Source organism: Schistocerca nitens, chromosome 4 (assembly GCF_023898315.1).
Source record: "Schistocerca nitens isolate TAMUIC-IGC-003100 chromosome 4, iqSchNite1.1, whole genome shotgun sequence".
Taxonomy (NCBI): domain Eukaryota; kingdom Metazoa; phylum Arthropoda; class Insecta; order Orthoptera; family Acrididae; genus Schistocerca; species Schistocerca nitens.
Window position 1 is genome coordinate 724,505,261 of NC_064617.1, and position 24,813 is coordinate 724,530,073.

Below are 24,813 nucleotides of genomic sequence, written 5' to 3' on the forward strand. Positions count from 1 at the left end.
CTGTGCAAATTCGATAACAAAGATGTACAGACTGTATTCAGTTACGGCAAAGAGATAATTATTCCATGTTGGACATTGGAAGAGAGATGTTCTATGTCGGATTGAGAGTAGATTGTTGGAAGCCGCTATTAAGGCAGTAATCTATGTTTTATGGTACTGAAGAAAATAAATACGTGTAAAAGCACAAAAGGAGTATCAGGTGTGTAGAGTTCATAACCCTTAATCATTTCAAAAGAAATATACAGTGATTATAAAGACGCAAGTCGTTCGGAAGTGTTGTGTGGTTTGATGGTGCGGACCTGCAGTTTTGCACGTTTTTGGGATTCGTCGAGAATATTTCTCCGAAGACCTAAATAATTTCACGAACTAAAGTTGGACGCCACATTCCATACACATGACACAGCTTAGCACTTGGCTGTACCGATCTATTTCCGTAGAGCGATAAATTATCTTAAGCGATTTCAGGTGGAGAAGTTCCAGCAAGGTGACTCGACGAGATCTGCTGCTGCGAAATGCATATGGTATTTCCGTATTCTTTAACTTACGAAGAACAGTAAGCAATATAGACTTCATAACCACCGCACAAATAATTCAAAGAACTCAAAAGGAGCAAACAGTGAAAAGGAATCGCTAAACCAAACCATAAATAAAAAATCAATTAATAATAATACGCAACCACAGTAATAAAACGCTCATTAAATAATAGAGAGAATAAAAATAAGAACTTTAAACAACTCTGAATCATAGTATACTCGTTAGGTAAACGAATCTTGACGACAAACTCGGTAAAGACAGCTGTGAAGTCAAGACACTCCCCCTGCTTAGATCCATTTATAAATAAAGCCATGTGGTTGTGGTACTGATTTGAAATTTAATTCAAACTCGAATTAGAAAGATCTGTAGGTGTGCTACCTCTACTGTACCGTGTTAAGTGCATAATTACTCTGGGCGTCTTCAGTAGCCAAAGTAGCAGTCGGCTCCAACTCTGGCTACTGATATTTCTGCCACAGCTTCCAAAGAGCCTCCTTTGGTCGCGACTATTTGTAAGAATAGCTTTTTGACTCCCGTTCTGCGGTTGGTCACGCGGTGCCACTAGAGCCTGAAGAAGACCCCAGCAAAGGGTTCGAAACGTCGAGTATTGTAGAAATACTGAAGAGGAATGAATATGATGGAGACAAACAATTCAGAAGATTTTTTGCCTCAATGACAAAGATATTGCCAGTTGTACTTTACCCGCATGGCGAGATGTGACTCGCGGTCGGCAGAACAGGGCCAGCGGTGCCGTGGCACGGTGAGTCGATCTCTGTTTATCGCGGCAGTCATCACAGCCGGGCAGCGGCACAGCGGAAACTAAGGCGAGGCAGAGAGGCAGGCCCTGCAGAGGGGACCGGCGGCTGCACGAGTGCGCGACACGGGCGTGAACTGGGCGGCGAAGGCGGCTTATCGCTGCCGATAGAGCGCGGGTCACGGAAGGAGGCGAAAAAACCGCCTCGGTCGCGTCGCTAGGCGAGCCGACCACGCCTTCCGGCGCGTGAGCCCGCCGGAGGTTATCCAGAGGGTCGCGGGCCGAATCCCGTCCCTGACCTCTTCGCCCGAGAAACAAACGCCGGATGTTACTGCAGGTCTGGCGATTGCGCTTATCGACACACTGCACGCTCATTTCCTCCTGGAACATCTGCTCGTCTAGGAACGATCGCATCAGCGCACACTTAACGCAGCACTCAGGCGCGTGCCTCACGGCGATCCCTCCCACTCTCTATTGGCGTATTCTGCCAAGCTGAAAAAAAAAATCGTTGCAATAAGACATCCCTAGTAACCCTGTGGCTGACGATTTGGATGACACAAAAGCACAACGCCGGGAACAACCAAAATTTGGTATATGCGTGACTCATTATTTGAGTAAAACTATATCTTTCTGCCCTGAACAGAACGATTGCAAGGGTTTGGTTTTCAATTTCACGCCGCTAAACTACATTACTTTTTTTGCGTCACGTTGGACTACAACGATTGTTCAAGTTCCCGGATTCCGTTTATAAAACATTTTGTTTAATATTGTGACCACCTGAACGCTACACATCATTTCAAACTTCAGCCAGAAGACAAAGCCATAAATCCCTGAGGTAAATACACTTTCCAACGTTTCGGCAGTTTAAGGCTATTCCTGCATTATTTTAGAGTGGGAAAGTTCCATTTAACGCATATAAGGTGTCTAAACAAATGCATGATGTGCCAGTTGGACTTTACACACGTTCGTATTTTGAGTGGTACGATGATGCTAGAGACTTTTAGAACAAACTGTCACCATGAGAATTTTTCCCGCCCGCCGTCAGCTTTCGTGACCGCAGGCGCTACTATGGCCTTCACGAGGGCTGAACGCACCCCGCCTGCCAAAAGCGATCTGGCAGATCCGGACGGTCTCCCATCCAAATACTAGCAGAGGCCGGCAGCGCTTAACTTCGGTGATCTGACGGGGATCAGTGTTACCATTGCGGCAAGGCCATTGGCAGCATAGTAGCTCTTTTATGCCTTAGTCCCTCTGTCCGTTTTAAAACAGGCCACGTAAATTGTTTAACTGGTTATAGAATGTCAAAAGCACGCCAAAGGCATTAGACTCTCGATTGTTTTATTTCAAGTCGGTGTAAGAGAGATAAACACTACCGACAATGTTGGCTATAAATGCAAGTGTAACTCAGTATAAAAAAGAACACTGTATAAAACCAGTAAATAAGTTTAATTTTGTATACTAAGAAGATAAGAGAGACCCTGTTAGCGCAAGAAAAATAAATTGCAACTATTCAAACTGGGCAATCTTAGGTGCAAGAAGGTGTCTCAATACAATTATGATGCTGATTGTGCTGAACCGTTTGACTACATGAATAAACACAAACTCGATAAACTGGCGCTATCAAGCAGGCCAGATTCGGATACTGTACGCTGCTCTCGCGTTCTTAGTAAAATGTTAAGGAGATAAACTCATTTTCTGGGGTAGTGACCACTTTCTGTACGAGTGTGGTCGATAGCTGGAAGAAAAAATAAATAGACACGTTTATTCGAACTATGCAGTTTGTAAGCGAAAATATCATGTTTCTATTATAAGTCCTAACACTAGCACCGCGATATACAACTGAATATATTTTAAAAGTGTATCATGGTTTGCATCACAACTAAAACTCCGTTTTGTTACGCCAAGCATGTTCCAAGAACCGTGACTCCGTTGTCTTGCTGACGAAGTCACTGCATCACTTACTCGGATATGAGCTAACGTGCATATCTTTGTATAGCCACCCACACACACTATCAACTGCTAACGGAAAGATAGTAACGTTGCCGAAAGATAACAAAACACGAAATAATTTTCTAGCAACTTAAATTTGCTATGGTTGGAGGATAGACACTGAGATGAAAACGTCGTAATCACAGTACGTTTACCGTGGATGCATCGTCTACTTCACTAGAAGTTAACTACACGGCATATTTTTCTAGACGCAATATATGCACAAAAATAGTGCTCAGTTATGTAAGAAGTATTTTACGGAATGTATATGGATTAACACACAGTGTTGATAGTGGCCCTGTAAACACATCAGTCAAAAAAAAAAAAAATTATTTGCACCGGCAGTAACTGCAAATTTTGAATGCAGATCAAAAATGCACCTTGAAATCACATACGTGATCAATGTAAATTTACTCTGAAAGGAGTATCAACACAACTCCAAATGATTCGACTGTGAACATCAGATCAAGGCTGTTGTGACAGGTAAATAGCCGGGATCTAAATAGTTTGATGCTAACGCCAAAGTGCATCAATCATTGCCCGCCGTCACCCACCAGAAACGTATCAGCCAAGTTCGTCGATTGTCAGCGATAGCCTCGCAGTGAGCCAATTATCGCTGCCTCTGCTCTGCTCGTTGCGACAAAGGAACGGTGAAACTGCATTTCACTAAATGGCTACAACTTTGCAGTCAAATGAAGTAAAAGTCACGTCCTAAAATCTCTCCCGACTCTGTTAAAATCTTCTCTTTGTACTGTTAGCAAATGAAACGATGGGCGGGAGATCCATATTAACTTGTAGCAAGATATAAGAATGAAAACTAGCAATACGGTGTTTTATAACAGTTTATCTACGTGACTGCCAGCCAGTAGACGAGAGGTTGATAGTGATTTTGCTTATACAATGGCCATATCGCCAGAGTTGTAGTAAAAGGTATTTAGATCGTAGCTACCAGATCTTCAGTCTAGCTTTTCCCATGTTAAACTAAACAGTAACTACATACGTACAGAGAGATACAGTACTCCCGAAATATGTTAAAGCATATGCCCAGAGCTAAGTTTATCCGTTGCCAAATCAACAAAACTTGCCGCGGCTCCCGCTCAAATTCTGAGGCGCTGACGACAGCACGGGGCTATACCAAGCGCACGATCTGTTCAAACGGCCGCCTCTCCGACGAGCAGAGTTGCTGCAAGAAGGCGACAGGTGTCACTAGTGGCTGGGTCGAGCGGAGGTCCGTTCCCGTTGGCGCTACTCGCTTCCATATAAAATACATATATTTTTTATTTTTATTTTTACGATTCGAATTCAAGAAATGCACAAAATACGACTAGAACAAGTGTCTCCTGTGTTCAGAATATCCCAACATCTTGGCCATGGGTACAGACCATCTACTGGGCATACACTTTCCCAGAGCGACGGCTGCTATACTACACCGTAAGGTAAACAGACTCCCGTATAGTGGAGATACGGAGAATATTGCAAAACAAAAGAAGAAAGGAAGGATTGAGATTTCAAGCAAAAAGAAGGAAATAGAGAATTTAGTTTCACTGCGAGGGAAGCAAGTCACCTAATCGATAGAGACGGCATTCTTTGTGTTCACCTTTCTATGGTATAATACAGTAACATCAAATTCATCGGCGAAAAATACACCTGCGTAACCACATTCCATACATGATAGATTTTTCAAAAACAGAATGAAGCATCGTTACACGGCGTCGTTACGTTCGCAGTATCTCAATTACGATAATATCTTCAACTTCAGAACTTAAAAACTAGGATGATAAGCGTCTGCCACTATCAAGTCAGTGAGTGTTCTCGCTCAACTATTCAGAACAGCGTCACTACACATTTTAACACAAGATTTGAATCGCCTGTATCTTCGCTACGTACAAAAATCTCGCAGTTACAAAAGCTACGTACAGTACCGCACCATGCCATTTAGTATCGTTTCTAGTAAATAACTCTGCTACGAATTTCAGCTTCTAGAAATTAACCATTAATAGAATTTTTTTCTCACTGCTCCCTGCAGTTATATGACTGGTTTGATGCCACTGTGTTCCTACCTCGGGCCAATATTCTCAGCACCATGTCTCTATTAGGCGATAATTTTTTTTTTTTTTTTTTTGCACTTTCCAACCCAGGCTACCTTTAAAATTTTTCCGTCTGATGTACCAATCTAAATAATCCGAAATTCCTTCAGCGTTACTGCGTCTACATATATACTCTTCGACTCATTGTAAAACTAGTTGTTATTTCGTAGCGGACATCTGGTTCCTTACAGCTCTTTTCGTGCATGGACCGTGGAAATAATGGATTCATGTAGACCTTTATTTGAGATGTGAAACCAATTTTATCTCAAAAATCTCTTGTGGAAAGAACATTTATAAATTTCTCCCTGAAGCTGGAATTTTTGATTTTCTAGGATTAACGCCTGCTTGTCGTTTGGGAATTTCCATCCTTTGCGGTACCTGTCCGCAGAAGATATTGAAAGAAAGTAGATTTTTTACCAATTGGTAAAAACCTTAGTTACCGGTATGCGTATGATACCATGATAAACCACACAGGCAGCAGAATCTGTAAAACAGCTTCACACAGTGATGGCGGTAGCACATATCTCTGCTGCCCATGTGGAGTTTCTTCCATAATTGTTTGTCATGTTTTCGTACGCCCTATCGGTGTGTATAAGGTGGACGGGGGCGCTTTCCCGCCATGCTTCAGGCTCGAAACATTATCTGCTTGCAAAGTTGCAAATTTTCACAACCTGTTATTAGCGTCCGTTAAAATGAGGCAACGTGACAATCTTCTCTCCTTGAGAATACGGCGGATGGGGGCTCAGCCGGACAGCGTAATTTCTGCCGCCGTTCTCCGACACCTCGCAACGCAATTATGCGGCCACGTAGCGGTCTGGGGCGAGGTTTTCGCGCCGGCTCACTAACGCTCTCATGAAAGTGCGGCGGCTCCGCCAGTTGACTGGCGACGTGTTTACGTGGCGCGCCTAGCTCGTCCCGCCATCAGCGGCGATTAGTGCGGCTCCTCTAACACCCGCTGAGCGGCATTTCTCGGCGGCGGACAGGGGCCGTTTCCCCGTCACAGTTCATTATGCGGTTCACAACTCTCAGGTAATCGGTAAAGATCCGCACGATCGTACAATGGCCGGGCAGACACGAAACTCTGCAGCTCAGAAATGAAATGGAATCGTCGTGCAGCGTTGATGGCGTAATCCCCGCACTCTAAATCCGCAACTCGCCATCTTTGTGCGTACATACATTTGGGCAGATGAGTCCTCTGCGCTTTGGGGACCGACAAATGCGTGCAAGAGTTTTCATAGACAACTCTTTGTTTGAAACTTCCCACCCAAATATTTACACTTTTGTGGGTAATATATTTTGAGAAGAGTATGGTTCAAATGGCTCTGAGCACTATGGGACTCAACTGCTGTGGTTATCAGTCCCCTAGAACTTAGCCGGCCGAAGTGGCCGTGCGGTTAAAGGCGCTGCAGCCTGGAACCGCGAGACCGCTACGGTCGCAGGTTCGAATCCTGCCTCGGGCATGGATGTTTGTGATGTCCTTAGGTTAGTTAGGTTTAACTAGTTCTAAGTTCTAGGGGACTAATGACCTCAGCAGTTGAGTCCCATAGTGCTCAGAGCCATTTGAACCATTTGAACCCTAGAACTTAGAACTACTTAAACCTAACTAACCTAAGGACATCACACACATCCATGCCCGAGGCAGGATTCGAACCTGCGACCGTAGCAGTCGCACCGCTCCGGACTGCGCGCCTAGAACCGCGAGACCACCGCGGCCGGCTGAGAAGAGTATCAAACAGACGTTCGGCTCAACAGTGTCGGCTCAGGTCACTTGCCAAAAATTGACAATAAAACCAAAGAAAGACAACACATGAAACGCATTCGCAGTTGCGAATATGAACCGCCTCCATCTGCATAATGGAATGACGATGAAAATTTATGCCGGACCGCGACTAGACCTCGGATTTCCCGCTTCACGCGAGCGGTCGATTTACCATGAAACTCTCCGAACACGACCCACGACCAGACCCTAACTTCCATACATCATCGTCCACGTGCCATATCTGAATTCATGCATCCCTTTAATGAGATATTATTTTTAAGTCGCAGGCCCGACACCGGTTGATAAATACAAAATTGCAGTGCCTTTATTGTGAAGTAGAACGATGCAATGTTTAAAAAAATGGTTCAAATGGCTCTGAGCACTATGGGACTTAACATCTGAGGTCATCAGTCCCCTAGAACTTAGAACTACTTAAACCTAACTAACCTAAGGACATCACACACATCCATGCCCGAGGCAGGGTTCGAACCTGCGACCGCAGCAGCCTCGCGGTTCCGGACTGAAGAGCCTAGAACCACACGGTCACTAGGGCCGACATTTTATGTTGAAACAATTGCAGTCTCACAATATCAGAATTGATCAAAACTGGACATACTTGTCGTTAGTGAGTAACCTGCTATCCTTATTTGTATAAAACCGTGCTATTTTCTGTCTGACCTGTTTCGGGCATCGTCGCCCATCTTCAGATCATTTCTCGTCTTCTTAACAGAACTATTAGTTTCACTGTCATATGCCCGAATCCATATGACAGTATCCATATGTTACTAACCCACCGGTCTGCTGACCACAAATAAAGAAACAATTAGTCATCTCGCGGTCAAATTCAAGACCATGCCCAACTTCATCCTGTAAAGATTATTCAGTCGTTATTTCTTAATCGTTGCACCACAACGCGTTTAAGATTGATGGTGATTGCGACTGAGGCAACTGTTCAGATTACGAAACTCAACTGACACCACTTAGCGTCTGACGAATTTATTACGGCGATAATGCACAAGGCACTACTTAATTGATATACAAGCCAAAATTCTTCGCAATCGTTATGTATAAATATGTGCTATTCCTTATTCTTACGGTCTTAACACTGAAAGCAGTACTCAAATCTACGTTACGACATTGAGCGATAGAGCTTTCAGGTCACAGATCGCCACCCAGACCTTCCCATCGAATTTGATAGGACCGACTCCCAGTGATTGAATAAGGGTACATTCACCACCGATTCCAAAGGGATCAATGTGAAGATCGTAACATTACTAAAAACCTAAGCAAAAGTAACAATAATACGATAGCAAAATCAAATAATGTTCCCAGAGAACTGTTAGTATCAGACGAGGTGTTATCAGTTAAAATGTTATCTGCGTCCAGCCAACCAGGAGGGTTACGAGACACTTGTTGCTGTGCCAATGCAACCCGCGTGGTGCGACGCCAACAGATACGGGGAGTTACACGCACGACCAATATCCGCTCTCGTATTCAAAATTCTCATTTTAATGGCAGCTGGATATGTTTCAGATTGCCGATATGGGCAGCACTGGTACCTTCAAAATTCATAATTATGAGGCCGTAATACTAGGACAGAGCAGCTTGGAGAACTGCAGTAAACCAGTCTTCGGCCTGAAGACCACAACAACAATACCTGTATTGGCTGACGAACGTGAATATAGAACTTATACGCTTAGTCATTTATGGTGCCTTTCAGCATAACGTAAACGCGACACAAAATAATGATAACTATTGCGCACATAAGTCTCTTTTCATTCTTACATATTCCAATGGGATATTTCCCATGTCTAAGTAAAAAGGAATAAGCTCCTAAACAAGTCTGCTAGTGCAAGTACTACCTTGGTAAATAGATTACATGCATGCAGAAAATCAGCCACATTGGTTGTAACGCAAAGGTACCAGTTGAAAACGACCATAGAACTGTCTCAAGCAGTTATATCTCTTTCTTTTATCCATTAGAAATGGTTGGTGACAGCCTTTGGCTGTAAAACTAATGGGTCTGCTTATAAAATATCTTTTTCTGACGCCTGTCACGATTTTCCTTTTATTTTCATGCACGACGCATTTCAGAAAGATTTCCATTTCCGTGTTATTACAATATCTTTGCGTGCTGTAGTTCACATGTCGAAAATATCACGCATAAATAGCATAATACACGAATAACGCACTTGAAAATCGAAATCGTTTCTGCAGACGCGTCGTGCGTGAAATAAATAAAAAGGCAGATCGTTACTGGCAGCAGAAGTAGTTATTTTGTAAACAAACCTGTCAGCTGCATCTGTGACTTTTGAATGAGGGTTCTGGTAGTCGGCAAACGTGTTTCATTGTCTCTGAATCGCTGTCTTCAGTCAAGCAGCTGTAAACCAGACACCAACGAGAAAAGTAGCGATCCAAAGTAGTGATTATAAATACGCGTAACACAACACCGCTTCTAAAAATAATGAAACATTTCCGAAGAATGTACTCCCAGGCAGCATTCTATCAATATGCAAAAGTGATTTTAAAATAAGACCGTCCTTACTTCGCAGATCAATACAATAGAAAAATTTCGAATTTGAGTTGTTCCCGTGGTACAAAAAAATAGAAAAAAACAGAGAAACGTAACAATATATTACCACCAAAAATTTGCGTGTATCTTCTCTAGACTATAGCCAGAAATATGATATTGACGCAACTTATGACTTTTTGTACGTGCTGATTCGATAGGATTACATCGATCAAAACTGCTTTGTACGCTGATCAAAACGTACACCACGGTAGTACGCGGTGCTGCGCGGCAGAAATATCTGCTCGCTTCCTAGCTTGATAACCAAAAGTGAAGTTTCGTTATTGGGGAAAGAGAGAGAGAGAGAGAGAGAGAGAGAGAGAGAGAGAGAGAGAGAGATTTGAGATCGAATTAGTGTGTGAACACGTACGATGCTAGTACGATTAACACATTCTAAACAAGATACTGCAGCACATTTTAGGAACTGTATACTGCAACGGAACACCTGTACGGGTTGTTTTACGAAACTTGTCCTAACGTGTGGGATCCGTCGTGTGGTTGATCTGTAAGCGATACATCATACTGACGTCCTTGTTGGCTGTAGCTAATATGTGAACTAGGAAACACTAAGAACGTCTTTCAGTATCTCAGAGAAAACTATCGCCAAAAACAGTAGCTTACGGAGCAAAAACACCGGAACTACTAACATCCTACACGGAGGCACATGAAGTATACGTTGTTTCCACGCTCCGTTAGTGAATTGAACTAAAAAACTACAACAAAATAAAAACCAGCACTGCCGGCCGCGGTGGTCTAGCGGTTCTAGGCGCTCCGTCCGGAACCGCGCGACTGCTACGGTCGCAGGTTCGAATCCTGCCTCGGGCATGGACGCGTGTGATGTCCTTAGGTTAGTTAGGTTTAACTAGTTCTAAGTTCTGGGGGACTAATGACCTCAGATGTTGACTCCCATAGTGCTCAGAGCCATTTGAGCCAAAAACCAGCACTACAAACTTCATTCGCTCAGTATTTACTCAGAAAGAAGAGAGGATAAAGGACGTTGCTGTCTTCATTATAAGAGGCTACACGGACATCTTCGATAAATAAACTGTGTACAACGGGCGTAGTATTTTCCGAGTTGTATTTCAAATTTTGAAGAGGAGTACATCTCGCGCAACTGTCGTAATTCTGATTCTACTGTACGACTAAACTTAGCTATGAAGGATAATTTGTAACTGCGATGAGCAGCATTACAGCATAGCGATACGGTACAGTTACCACAAGCCGATTACATCCGAAGAGAGTATCAGCTCGCCAATGTACAATACACAAATGAGACACACGCGCGTCATCCCGTACACCTGAGCGTAAAACACAGTGCCAGACGCTCTGTGATGTCAAGCTTACTGTGCCACCCACTGTCTCGCGAGTATAAAGTAGAATTAATGTCCTTTGCGCGTTGGACATATCCCACTGTGGCTCTCCGAGCTCTTGAAGAATGTATTCGGGAATGTGACAGGGAAGTCACCTTCCAATCCGTTTTCATTTACGTGAGACATAAAAACATTACGATTTTATGATGTGAAAGTGACGGACTTCCTGAAACTGCACTTTTTATTAATGTTCATGATACGTAACGCTGTCGAATTCGGAATAAACATTCCATCATCAAATGTGTCTATAAAATAAATCACAACTGCTCGGTTTGGGTAATAATGCTTCACTGTCAGTTGAGAATTCGAATGAGTTGTAAAATATAAAAAAACGCACTGTTCTAACTTTATGCGATTTTTCTACATGGTGAAGTGGAAAGACATGGTATCACTGATTATCTGCGTGGACGTATTTTACTAAATCCATGCAGATATGATCGGTGTCTCATGTGTAACTGCTGACGGATGTGTATTCCGAAATCAATTATTTTTATTGTATGAATAATCAGTATCGAGAAAGATCAGCCTGAGCAAGTCATTGCAGCAGCGTTCCTACGACATGTCATCGTCACCAACGACTGGGAGATTAAAAAACAAAGTAAGACTTCCGTAGCCGTTGTCATTGATGATAAAAATGTGTAGGTTGTCAGGCGTCGTGATGTTCAATTTCTTCTTACACAAATGACATTTCGATCTGTCTGCTGGAATCTTCTGATGTCCCCGGTGTTCGGTTAACAGGAGGCAGCAGAAGATCCCGATGACGGTCCAACCAGACGGGTCGAAACGACGATCGTGTAAGTAGAAACTGAAGAACAACCCAGAAGATGCTAGCTACTGAGCTTCTAGATAAATGACTATCGCTCGCAGCGAGACTCACCCGCCGCGTTTCGCTGGCACTGCGCCGCTGCACGGCTATCGGTCCGCCGCCGACATCGGGCGCAGGGGACGTGGAGGCTGCGGCTGCCGCCGCGGCGGCCGCAGAGCCCGGCGGGGGCGTGGGGGCGGGCGTCACGACGCACGGCGCCGGCCCCGGACCTGCAGTCGGCCCTCCGGTCACCATCACTGCGCTGCCATGCAACAACACCTCCACTGTAGCACGCACTCCGCGCTTCCTCGCTCAGCCGGTCACCCGCACACGGGGGTGGGAAAGCACGCCGCGGAAGTGAAGTGTCCTTCGCAAAACGGTAGCAACGGCGGTGGTCAGAACACACGCACACAAAAAAAATGCTCCGGTTTGTGGTTTTGTCACGGTCGCGAGCAGCAGTAATCGCCTCGCTCCGTTCCACCCGTGCGGTTTATCGGTGCGCGTAACAAGTGGTTGCCACGGCAGCTGCGTGTCGTTCCTCTTTTTGCCGCTCGGCGCGTCTTCCACGCGTCACGTTAGCGCAGGCGCTGTACCGTCCTCAACTGTCTGCGGCGCACGAGCTTCGGTCGTGGACTGAAGAAAAAGTGGCGGCGCTGTGGCCTGCCACGCTCCCGGCCCCCCACCACCGGCGGCGGCGGCTGCCCCCTCCACGGGCAGAGGCGCGCGCGTCCGGGCGCTTCCCCCACCACCGCGCGTGCCTGGGGCACCGCGGCGGCAGGCCCGCTCACAAGAGGCGCGCGAGCGCAGCTCTGTGGGAATGAATACCTGTCGCCCGGCTACCTGCGCCGCCCGGCATTCCACAGCCCTACAACTTCCAACTGACCGCGGCGGAACCCGCACGCTTCCCTACCAAAAGCTTCTCTACACCTACGGAGACAGTTCACCGTCTACGTCTAACTCGTCATCGAGCTGCTCTCATGCTCTGCTAGAATTCTCACGCTCTGCTAGACCTTTTAGATCGCTCCGCAATCTAGCGACATGTTGATCAATCTCATAGAGAAAAAGCTTCAGACAAACAGTACCTGTGCTAATGCAATGTCCTCAGTGAAAGCTTACTTTTTGTTGACTCTTACAGAGAACATAACGGCAACCAGATACTTTTCGTAACGTCATTCAGTTACATAAATAGTACCTTTACCAGTTTCGATCAGACAGGTTCATCATCAGGGAGCTTGTTCACGTAAAGATACATTTTTATTGTAGTTTCTGTTAGTTTCCACTACTTATTCGTCCGTATGATGAAAATTCCTTGGAGTGGTGGTGCCTATAACCAAAACAAGATGTGGGAAACTGTCTGCTTAACTCAGAATGAGATTTTCACTCTGCAGCGGAGTGTGCGCTGATATGAAACTTCCTGGCAGATTAAAACTGTGCGCCTGACCGAGACTCGAACTCGGGACCTTTGCCTTTCCCGTGCAAGTGCTCTACCAACTGAGCTTCCCAAGTAGGACTCACGCCCCGTCCTCACAGCTTTACTTCTGCCAGTACCTCGTCTCCTACCCTCCAAACTTTACAGAAGCTCTCCTGCTTCCTAGAGCACTTGCCCGCGAAAGGCAAAGGTCCCGAGTTCGAGTCTCGGTCCAGCACACAGTTTTAATCTGCCAGGAAGTTTCATGTCTGCTTAACTGTAATTGTAGACAGTCTCTCATAGCATGTTTTGATTATAGGGCACCAAAACACCAAGAAATTTACATAATATCGGGGAATAACAAGTGAAAATTAATGTAAACTACAATAAAAATGTATGTAAACGTGAACAAGGCGTCTCATGATGCATCTACGCGTTCGAAACTGGCTATGGCGCTATCTATGTACATAAATAGCATTACAAATAAATGGTTCAAATGGCTCTGAGCACTATGGGACTTAACTTCTGAGGTCATCAGTCCCTTAGAACTTAGAACTACTTAAACCTAACTAACCTAAGGACATCCCACACATCCATGCTCGAGGCAGAATTCGAACCTGCGACCGTAGCGGTCGCGCGGTTCCAGACTGTACCGCCTAGAACCGCTCTGCCACCCTGGCCGGCCATTACAAACAGTGTCTGACTGCTGTTACCTTCTCTCCAAGAGGCAGCTTGTATTTTGTACACAGCCATGGCTCTAAATGTCGGTTTTCGACAAAGCAGCATTGCTGTTTTGGTTGTGAGAAGGGGGCAGTCTGGAACTGCGCGACCGCTACGGTCGCAGGTTCGAATCCTGCCTCGGGCATGAATGAGTGTGATGTCCTTAGGTTAGTTAGGTTTAAGTAGTTCTAAGTTCTAGGGGACTGATGACCATAGATGTTAAGTCCCACAGTGCTCAGAGCCATTTGAACCATTGATAGGTCAACAACATTCAAAACAAAAAGGTGTACTCAGCTTATGGTAGTTAAATACGTTTACCTTCTAGATATCAATATATTGTACTTTCAAAGAAGTATGGACTCGATAATCATCAATCATTCGATATACAGTACGATTTAAGTAATACCTGTCGGATTTACTTATTGCCTCCTCCTGGATAAATTTCTGCGGACGCCCATGCTTCTTGTATATTCTTTCCACAAGTTCCTTCCATCGTCGATTCTGTGGAAAACCGCCTCATGTCTTATCTTATCCAGCCACAAAACTTCCATCCTTCTGCAGTTCCACATCTTAAACGCTTCAATTCTCTTATTTTTCGGTTTTCTCTCAGTTTATGATTCAGTTCCACGCAACGCTGTGCTCCTAATGTACATTCCCAGAAATTTCTTCCTCAAATGAGGTTCTGTGTTCGATACTAGCAGAGTTCTTTTTGCGTGGAATGCCCTCTTTGTATATGCTAGCCAGCATGTTATGCTCCCGTTGCCTCGTCCTTCGTGTAGTCTATAAATTTGCTTCCAAGGTAGCTTCACTTCGTCTACTTCGTTGCCCTCAATTTTGACAGTAAGTTTATCGCTAATTTCATTTCTGCCATTCCGTCTGGAAGTCGGCAGAAGGTTTTGCATGAGGAAGCAACATTCAAAACTTGCGAGTTTTTTAATAAACCATACGTTAATTTTGAAAGTATGTCGTCTCCCAAGGAATAAATTTGGCAGGAAGAACACAAAATTCATGTTATGTCTATGGTTTGAAAGTTATGTTCTGAGAACTTTTGAAGTAAATTACTTTGGCTCCTAAACGGTAAGCATATTTCAATATAATATGCAAAGTACATCCTTTCATGTTGTTAACGTGAATATGGATGCAACCTCTTTAATACAACAACCTAAAATTTCACCCTCATATGATTACATTCCGGATGTCCAATAATTATGAAATGAAGAAAGAAAACATTCACAAACATAATTTTTTCATGCTTCCAAAAACTTATATTGTAACTGAAAATCAAAAATCTGAAAAATGAAAAAAATTGAGAATGATTAAAAAGATTCTGCTGAATGAGAACAAAAATGTCACACTAATACTCCTCAATGTGAAGAATCAGGGAATAAATTTTGGGAAAGGTTATTCAACTGACGCCATCTATAAGAGTTTGTTTTCTTATAAAACACCACGTTCTTTTGTAAACTGTAAGCAAGCCACATTTTACTGTGCTGTTATTTTAGCTCTTCTGTCATTTTCTTTATGTTTTAATCCCAGGTTTAGCACTTTTCACCCTTTCTCTGTTGTCTTATGGCGTGCTAGTTGGAGTGACTATGTGTATCAACGCGAGTGAGGTGGGAGTGAGTGAGTGAGCGACATTTTGTAGGTTTAAGACTCACGGTATGACTTCCTTTTTATAGTCCTTTTATTTACATTTGATTCTTTTAATACTGAAAGGGCGCTGAAAACCTCGCCGTTGAGCGCTCATAAACTCCGAACACACACACACGCGCGCGCGCTATGAAACTTCACATCTCTCCACATTAATGGATTATTTGCATTACACAGAAGATTTATAACTTTTTAGTATCGAGACACATAACTGAACTATTCTGCAAGCTACATTTTTTGGGTATGTTAGACAAAGTGTAACTCATTGCCAGAATGCTTCTAAGCGAATGGGGAGAACCTCCCAAAAGCATCCTCAAATTGACTGGTAGAGTCAACTTTCAGAAGCCTGGGACTGTACCAATGTAATCGTCGTCCCTCCAGTTTGTTACATTAGCGTGCAGCATGCCAACCGGAATACAAAATTCGTAGCCCTGTTGCACCCATAGAATTTGAGAAGTTCCTAATTCTGGAGCGCACATTTTGTCGAACTCCAAATTTCACAGTTTACCCTCTCTTCCCGATCGTAAAAACTGTGTTTTCTTTTTTTTCTTCATTAATGTATTTCAAATACGTGGTTATTTTCTTCGAAGAGTACTGCAACAGCTCTGTCTTGTAAAACTGACTGCAAAATCAGCGAACCATTATGGATTTTCTTTTTACACATAGAAATGATAAACCGCTGCTGTGATTCCGTTGAGCATCGAGGGTAGGTGGCGTCCTTATGGGACTCGGGGACGAATGTTTGACATGTAACTGCTGCCCTATTTTTTGTGTAGGGAACCGATGACAGATCCCGTGCTCCAGGGTGCTGAACGGGCACTTTCTGCAGATCAGTTTCCTTGAAGAGAGTAACAACTAAGAAAACCCAAGATGTACGGTGATTGATAAAGTTCCAGTATTTCTCGCCACGCTTGGCAATTCTACATCGGCAGTGCAGTATAGTTGCAGGCAATGATTGCTGGAAATTACTGGGAATTCTATAGTGAAAAAAAAGGGGGTGTGCGCAGATACCAGGAGGCAGGAAGTTCCACCTTCTGCCGCCTTGTGAACCCCTATGCACGCTTCATTACTTTCGGCTTTCTTCGGTTTACAGGTTGTACTCATCAGATTGTACATTCAGTTCAGAATGCCTTGCAATTCTTCCTCCCTTAAACTCAGGATACCAATGTCATCAGCAAGTTTCTACGTAGAGCGTGTAATAGAGGCGAATTTCCGTGTGCGTAAAGCAGATATACAAGGCTAGAAAGTTTTCAACTAATGCAGAACATTATACAACGGAACTCTATTTATACTGCTAAATAAATAATACGAAGACATGTTCCATAAAAACACGGGAGAACTGCCGGATATCAGTAACGTTCTGCCACGATATTTCGGCGCAGAGTCTTCTGGCGATCTTCAGGTGAATGCCACTGTAGTAGTACTGGCGAGTACGCGCTGAGCTCCGCTATTTAAAGCCATACTGAGGTGACATTGCGCATGCGCTGCTCAGCGTGCGCGTTCATAACGGCTCCGTGCCTGCGCCTCGCGCCCTCCACTGTGAAAGCCTGGCGTATCGGTGTCAGGTCGATTTCCATCTTTATGCACATAACTACGTCGACTACGAAGTTTCTCTATAACAGGATTCCAAGCAGAGTTCAGCTGATAACCGCTATCTCGATTGATGAGAGTCTCGTTGTCAGACAATCTTATTTCCACAGATTCATTGATAATCGAGCTCCAAAAGTTTGATGTATGGGCCAAAATTTTTGTGTCGTCGTAATTCATGGAATGGTCTGTGGAAATACAATGTTCGGCGATTGCGGACTTGGTGGGTTGGAGAAGGCGTGTATGCCGTTGGTGTTCCACAATGCGTTCCTGCACAGTTCGTGTCGTTTGCCCTATATATGATTTGCCGCATTCACACGGAATTTTGTAAACACCTAGTTTACGCAGGCCCAGGTCGTCTTTAACGGATCCCACCAGTGATGAAATTTTGGAAGGAGGACGAAAGATGACTCTCACTTGATACTTTCTCAATATTCTGCCTATCTGTGAAGAAATATTCCCAATAAATCGTAGATAAACAGTCGACCTGAAAGCCTCTTCCTCTTCCTTGTTCCGTTAAACATCACAACACGAAGACACTCTCTGACACAAGATCTCGTATAAAGACATCTGATTTTACCGAAAACAAAAATGCTTCGAAACCTCCTCTCTCGCTCTCCATTACGGAGATGATATTAACGAACTGTCCATGAATGCCTCATGATTTTTTATTTTTATTTATTTTACAACATCCTCCATTACATTAATTGTAAATTGGAAACTTGTGGTAAGAGCTCTTGTGGGACCAAACTGCTGAGGTCATCGGTCCCTAGGCTGACACACTATTAATCTAACTTAAACGAACTCACGCTAAGGACAACACACACACCCATGCCCGAAGGAGGACTCGAACATCCGACGGGGGGAGCCGCACGGACCGTGAGAAGACGCCTAAGACCGCGCGGCTACCCCGCGCTGCTTACAATAATTGTAATACCACACGTATGCATTGCGTATGCGCGCCCTTGTGTGTGTGTGTGTGTGTGTCCTCACTGGATGTTGTGGAATGCGTTCAGAACCTTCCCACTCCAAGAATTCCGAAATGTTTAACAGAAAACGATCCCGAGACCTCTGTGTCTACAATCACCGACGCTAATCATGGAAGTAACCCTTAAATAGTGTGAAAAATTTTTTGTTAGAAACTATAAGTACTTCTGGATGAAGCTTTACGTTCAGTATCCTGCAGTTTTTATATGCTAGGCTTCCTCCAGCAAAGTTGTCAGCACTTTTCCGCAGCAAATATGAGTGTTCCAAAGAAATTTTATAATGAAAATTATCAGATTCCTCCAAGTTGTATATAAAGTGTCAGACATGAATTTGTATGATACGGAAGCCCCTGATTGTTACGACCGACAAGTTTGGGGTGAGTGGTGTACGGTACGGGAGAGCACAATTAGCGTTTGCGCCGTTTAACGTCTATGTTACTATAGATGAGTTTGGGGCCAATTGAAGCGAGGAGTCGAGACATACCCTCATCGCCATCAGAGGGGTCGCACTATTTAATAATCTCGAACGGAGGAACCGTATAGGTGCTCGCCGTTGGTAACACTGGCGCCCAGTCTCGTGTACGCGCTCACTTCTGTCTGCCGTTGTGAGATGGTTATCTCGTGGAGACACGGCCGCAGGCACTTAAGGCTTTTGCAAAGCGGCCGCAGGCTGGGACCCGACGCCGAATACCTGCTAATGGTCGGGACCGCCGGGGTTTTCCGGGAGGTGGACATGCCCTTTGTCTCGCTGTCCCTGCCTCGAGAACACCCGCTGCACTATGGCGCCGGGGAGCGGTTGCCAACACGTGGTGGCCCTGTTCTCGGCTTTCCTACAAAGACGCATCCCGATTCATATTTCACAAAGCTGTACCTTCTTCATGAAACAGAGATCTGCTTCATGAAACAGAGACTTTATATGGTTGATTTAAGAACTATAACAGGAACAAAATTTCACAGCTTTGAAAAATTCGTAATTCGTACGGGGTAAAATCGGAGTATGCATTCACCATTATCAGTATTTCACCTAGTTCTAAGATTGTTAGCACAGAACTATGCGAGCTTACAAACTGGGGAACGCTGTATCGTCCTGTCGTTTCCACTTACGCTCGGAAAAGTCAGTCTTTCCACTGTTTTCCTTATTGGAGCATCTTTATCCTTTTATTCTGCCTTCCCTCGAGTTCATATGGTTTGTCGGTTCCAACTGTGGACTCATGAACTGCGAACATTACGAATTATCACGAAGATACGACTTACTGACAAATGGCCAACATATATTCACAAAATATCGTTATTGTCGAACACAACTAGCTCTTTACTAGAAAATTGTAATTTCTTTGTGGCCACTTGTTGACAAACTACGCGTTGATTTGTGTCTCAGGTTCTTCTACTGACGTTTCTTTGACGATTTTTCTGATGTTTCGCCAGAACGAGTGGGTGGCATTGTCAAAGCTTCACCCTCTACAAACAGCAATGCAGGGTAAAGCTTTGACAATACAGCAACTCGTGCAGCCAAAGCGTCAGAAAAATCATCAAACTAACGTCTGCCGAAGACCCCAAGACAGATGTCAACAGGCAGTTAACTCTTTGTTGATACGAAGTAATGTGCTATCGATCAGATATCTCAAATTGATTCCATATTTTTATACTTTCGGAAAGCTTTTGATACTGATACCCTCAAGCGACTTCTAATCATAAGCGTGCAAATAGAGTGTCGTGTTAGGTGTACGACAGATTCGTGACAGAAAGGTCACAGTTCGTAGTAGTTGACAGAAAGTCATCGAGTAAAACGGAAGTGATATCTGGTGTTCTCCAGGGTGGCGTTATAGGCTCTCTGCTGTTCCTGATCTATACAAATGATCTAGTATACGGTCTGAGCAGTCCTCTCAGGTCGTTTACAGATAATACTGTGATTGGCCGTCTCTTAAAGTCGTCACGTGATCAAAACCAATTGCAAGATGATTTAGACAAGATATCTGTATGGTGTAAAAAGTGACAATTGCCTGCCAATAATGAAAAATATGAAGTCATCAACATGAGTCCTAAAAGGAATCCGCTAAATTTCGGTTACATTATAAATCACACAAATCTAAAGGCTGTGAATTCAGTTATATACTTAGGTATTACAATTACGAATAAATTAAATTGGAACGATTACATAGATAATGTTGTGAGGAAGCCAAACCAAAGACTGCGATTTTTTGAGAGAACAGAAAATTTTAAACAGACTCCTTACGCTACGCTTGTCCGCTATCTCCTGCAGTATTGCTGTGTGGCGTGGGATTCTCGTCGGGTAGAATTGACGGAGGACATCGAAAGTGTTCCAAAACTGGCAGCCCCTTTTGTATTATAGTACAAGAGACGAGAGAGAGAGAGAGAGTCACGGACATGGTACGCGATGGCGGTGGCCGTCATTACAATCAAGGCCTTACTCGCTGAGACAGGATCTTCCCATGAAATTTCAATCACCACTTTGATTGCGAAAGCGAAAATATATTGCTGACGCGGATCTACGTAGGAAGAAACTATCATCATAATACAATAAGGCAAATCAGAGCTCTCACGGAAACACATAGGTGTTCGTTTTTTCCGCTTGCTGTTCGAGAGTGAAATAATAGAGAATTGTTGTGCAGGTAGTTCGATGAACTCTCTGCTAGGTACTTGGGTGTGAATTGCAGTGTAGTCATGTTTGTTGTGGGATCCTTCGGGTTAATCACATTTTGCTACACTAGGTTGATGGTCATCTCCACAAACGCTGTCATCGAAGTGAACGGCGGCTCGAAGCTTGCAGCGCGCTACGGACGCAGGCTGGTGGGAGCGGTATTATGCTGTGGGAGACACTCTCCTGCGCTTGCGTGGGACCTGTAGTAGCAATCGAAGACACGCTGACTGCTGCGAACCACGTGCAGCCCTTCATGCTTGATGACTTCCCCAACGGTGATGTCAATTTGCAGCAGTATAACTGTCTGTGTAACAGCCAGAACCGAGCTATAATGGTTAGAGGAACACTGTAGTGAACTCATGTTGATGTCTGGGCGACCAAATTCGTCTGATGTAAATCCTATGGAACCTAACTGGGTCGCTCTCTGGCGCCATCATCGCGTACCAAATCAGCGGCCAGTTATTTGTGCGAATTACATTACCTATGCCAAGACATGTAATGCCACATACCTCCACAAAGTACCTACAAATTATCGGGTCTTTGGTACGTAGGATCAAAGATGTACGTCGGTCCAAATACGGACAAACAAGCTATCAAGCAGGTGGTCATAACGTTTTGAGCCCAGGCCACAGTGTTCCTGCACTAATGCCGAGTTAAAAGAGGTCCCATGATTTTTGTCACCTCAGTGTAAAGCAAATACCAATGGTTGTAACAAAAAAGCTAGTACTTTTTATTTCGATTCTTTCTGTGGCGACGGGAATTGAACAATTTTTGCGTCGAGTTTAGTCCGCTTGCCGCCTGCTGACTGTGGGAACAGGAAGGACAGCAGGGCAAGAACGGCAAGCGCGTCACAAAAGTGTTAGGCTGAAAGCCAGGGCCGGTGGCAGGTATGCTGTGGGCTGCGCCCGCTGTTTTGGGCCGGCGTTCGGCACCAGGGTGTCGCGGACAGCAGGAGATAAGGGGGCCGAAGTAAGTCTGCCGGCTGTAAACCTGCTCTCAGGAAACCAACTGACGGGACGCTTTTCCAAAGATAACATCTGCAAAGGGATGAGGCGACACGCCGCCACACTCCGAGATGCTCACTTTTTGCATCAACGTCCCTCAAGTCATTTAATTGATTCCTATTGTAAGAGCAGATGTGTCTGGGAGAACGAGTACCATATATGCCTACGTGGTAGTAATTTTCTTGCTGCTTCTCAGCTCCATCAGTTATTTGGTTAACGATAAATAAACGGTGTACGGAAGGGAGAAATCCAATTGGTTTGCGGTCGCAACATAAGTTGATATTTGGTAATCTAAAGCATACTCAAGCAAACAGAGGAAAAAAAGGGAAAACATGAAAGCTAACCAAAAGTGACGAGAAGAAGGACTCCTTCTTAATTCTGGTAAAGTTCAATCAGTTCCAGGTCCGTGACTTCTTGCTCACAGATTATGAGCCACATGCAGATTTTTAATTAACATGCAGTCTTCCTGCGATTGTACAAAGTATGGTAAACACGTTGTAATATTTCTGGCTTATTCAGCCATCATATTAGGCTCCAGGAAGCTATTCCCAGGGCAGTGGAGATGCAAGAAGCATAGAGATGACGCAATGTGGGATGAGGTACCGGTGACAGATGTTAGATTCGGTACCATTCCCCTGAGAAAGACCACCTGCATGATGCTGCTGCTCTGTGATTGGCTGCTGTGTTCGGCGGTAGGGCGCCAAAACGTTAAACTTTAGTTGCTATTATAAATTAAATCTGTCATCCAAATTACTTCACTTTTTTAAATAAACATCTCTCAACAGCCAGCTATCAATCAGTCATTTCAAAATAATTAAAATCAAAGTATTACTAAACCAAAATACTGACGATATTACTGCCGACGCACTTCGGTGGCGTTCCGGTCACGTCTTGCTGGCTGGGCGCGAAGTGTCTCGGGCGGTCCGGCTCTGCAGTTCTGACCGTTCCAGTAGACAGACATGTTGTCTGTTATAGCAGTATTTGTTTCATGCAATTTTATTTACTACAGTTCCAACCGTCGCTAGGTACGGACATGTTGTCTGTAATAGTGGTATTTGATTCTTGTAATTTTATTCTCCAGTTCTGACGGTTCCAGTAGACAGACATGTTGTCTGTGGCAGGATGTATTTCATGGTATTTTAGCCAGATATAATGACTGTGGAAAGATATGTCCAATACGTTGTGATCAAGAATAGTTTCTCGTGTCTATATCAATAAAAACGCGAGTGGCATCCCAAATGAGTTATAGTTTATCCGTAGCAGCAGTTCCTTGCGAAGTTAATTTCAGCCTCAAGAAAAAGAATCCACGACCTGCGTGCTGTTTTCTGCGCTGGGGACATCATCATCATGAAGACAGCAGGTTAGTGAAGTGTACAAGAACTTATTCCACACAGGGTAGTGGAAACAACTAGGCACCTCACGTGTACTGCATGCACAGTACAAATGTGCTCAGTGACACGTCATCTGCAGTAATGCAGAGGAGGTAAAGAAGGATGAAAGAATTAACACTATCTCACTATTATTCCTTTTTTCTTGCCGTAATGTGCAGGTAGCGAACGACATTCCGAGGTGGCCGTGAAGTCCTCTGTGACGTCGCTCCACCGCCATGTGAGGCAATGTTTTCGTTGCGCGCCTGCCGCTCCCGCTTCAGCCTTCCGATGGCCTGATCAAGCTCTGCTTAGCCACATGCCGCCGTGATTATCGAAGGTACTGTCACAGATCTTAACTGGAGCCAGTGCCCCCCACCCCCTCAGCGACGCTGTCCTGGTGAAAATATTTGCTATCATACATAAAATTCGTTGACGTCAGAGCTTGCTTAAATAAATCCACAACAGCGTCGTCAAATAACTGGAAGAGCAGATTATAGAATCATTGATTGGAACGCGCGTGAATAATCACTTCAGTCAAAGCTGACCATATTATCTCCAAGACGCACGCATTTAATTCGACTGATGAAGTCGGCTGGGTTGTTGATATGGTGCACACAGCGATCAACTTCCGAAGTAAGGAGACTGACCAGACGTTTCATTATTCTGTAAGTCCGCGACCCAGTGTGGTTTTACGATAGGAATTAGAAGTGTGTTCTTCTTTTGAACGTTTGGAAGACGATACAATGTAGGTGGTCGAGATGCCCGAGGGAGCAGATTTTTGGCATTCTCTTCCAGTGAAGACCTCTTGAGAACCTCCGACGTCTGGATGATGTATTGCCTGATGATTTTTAAAATGTGTCCTACTCCAGAATCAACCGAATCTTCCATTCCAACTTCTTCTACCTTTGTCGAGTTATTATTTTGTACGTTGATATAGTTATTTGTAACCTCATGAGCATAATAGTTACGCATTTTACCCGTTCTATGTTTAAAAGAGAAGTGCATGCATTTTAACAATAAATAGGACTTTATCGTGACTTCTTGTTTCATTCCATTAATAGACGAAACCCTACTCATTATATCTTTACGAGGCTTCGTGTCCATATATCATGTATGCCTGGACCACCCCTGTTCAGATTCAGATGTCTCATATAATTATCCGTTGTGGAACATTTGTTTAATAATTCACATGACCTTATGGGGAGTCACCTGGTTCGGATCTTAACAGGGTTACAGAGAGGCGCTTAAAGCTCAACCGTAACCTCCTATAAACTTTTGTCAAAATCAAATAGTTATTCACATGCACTACAGACTTGCTTCGATTTTTAAGCCACTGTGAGGTGGTAGCCTGTTTGCACGTGGATGTGTCGCCGTGTTCTGGTTATAGAGAGAAATTAAAAATATGTTTCTTGTATGTTCAAACAATGGAAAATCCAAGACGGAATGATGACAATATAACGAAGAGGGAACATGCTACTTACCATATAGTGGAGATGCTGAATCGCAGACAGGTACAATAAAAAGACCGTCAAACAAAGCTGCCAAGGCTGTGATCATGTGTGTGT

The 24,813-nt window shown here is 44.2% G+C and overlaps 1 protein-coding gene across 2 annotated transcripts in view; it reads right to left on the reverse strand.

Annotated features, from left to right (window-relative positions):
- LOC126252897 (protein hairy) overlaps positions 1–12,484 on the reverse strand; it is a 32,045-nt gene extending 19,561 nt beyond the window's left edge. The window contains exon 1 of one of the 2 annotated variants that reach the window (XM_049953867.1): positions 11,937–12,484. In XM_049953867.1, coding sequence (XP_049809824.1) covers positions 11,937–12,119 — 183 coding nt within the window. In that variant the 5' untranslated portion in view covers positions 12,120–12,484. Of the gene's footprint in view, positions 1–1,233; positions 1,325–11,936 lie in introns of those variants that run through there. The other variant, XM_049953868.1, reaches the window with a different exon arrangement.
- Positions 12,485–24,813: the final 12,329 nt, after the last annotated feature.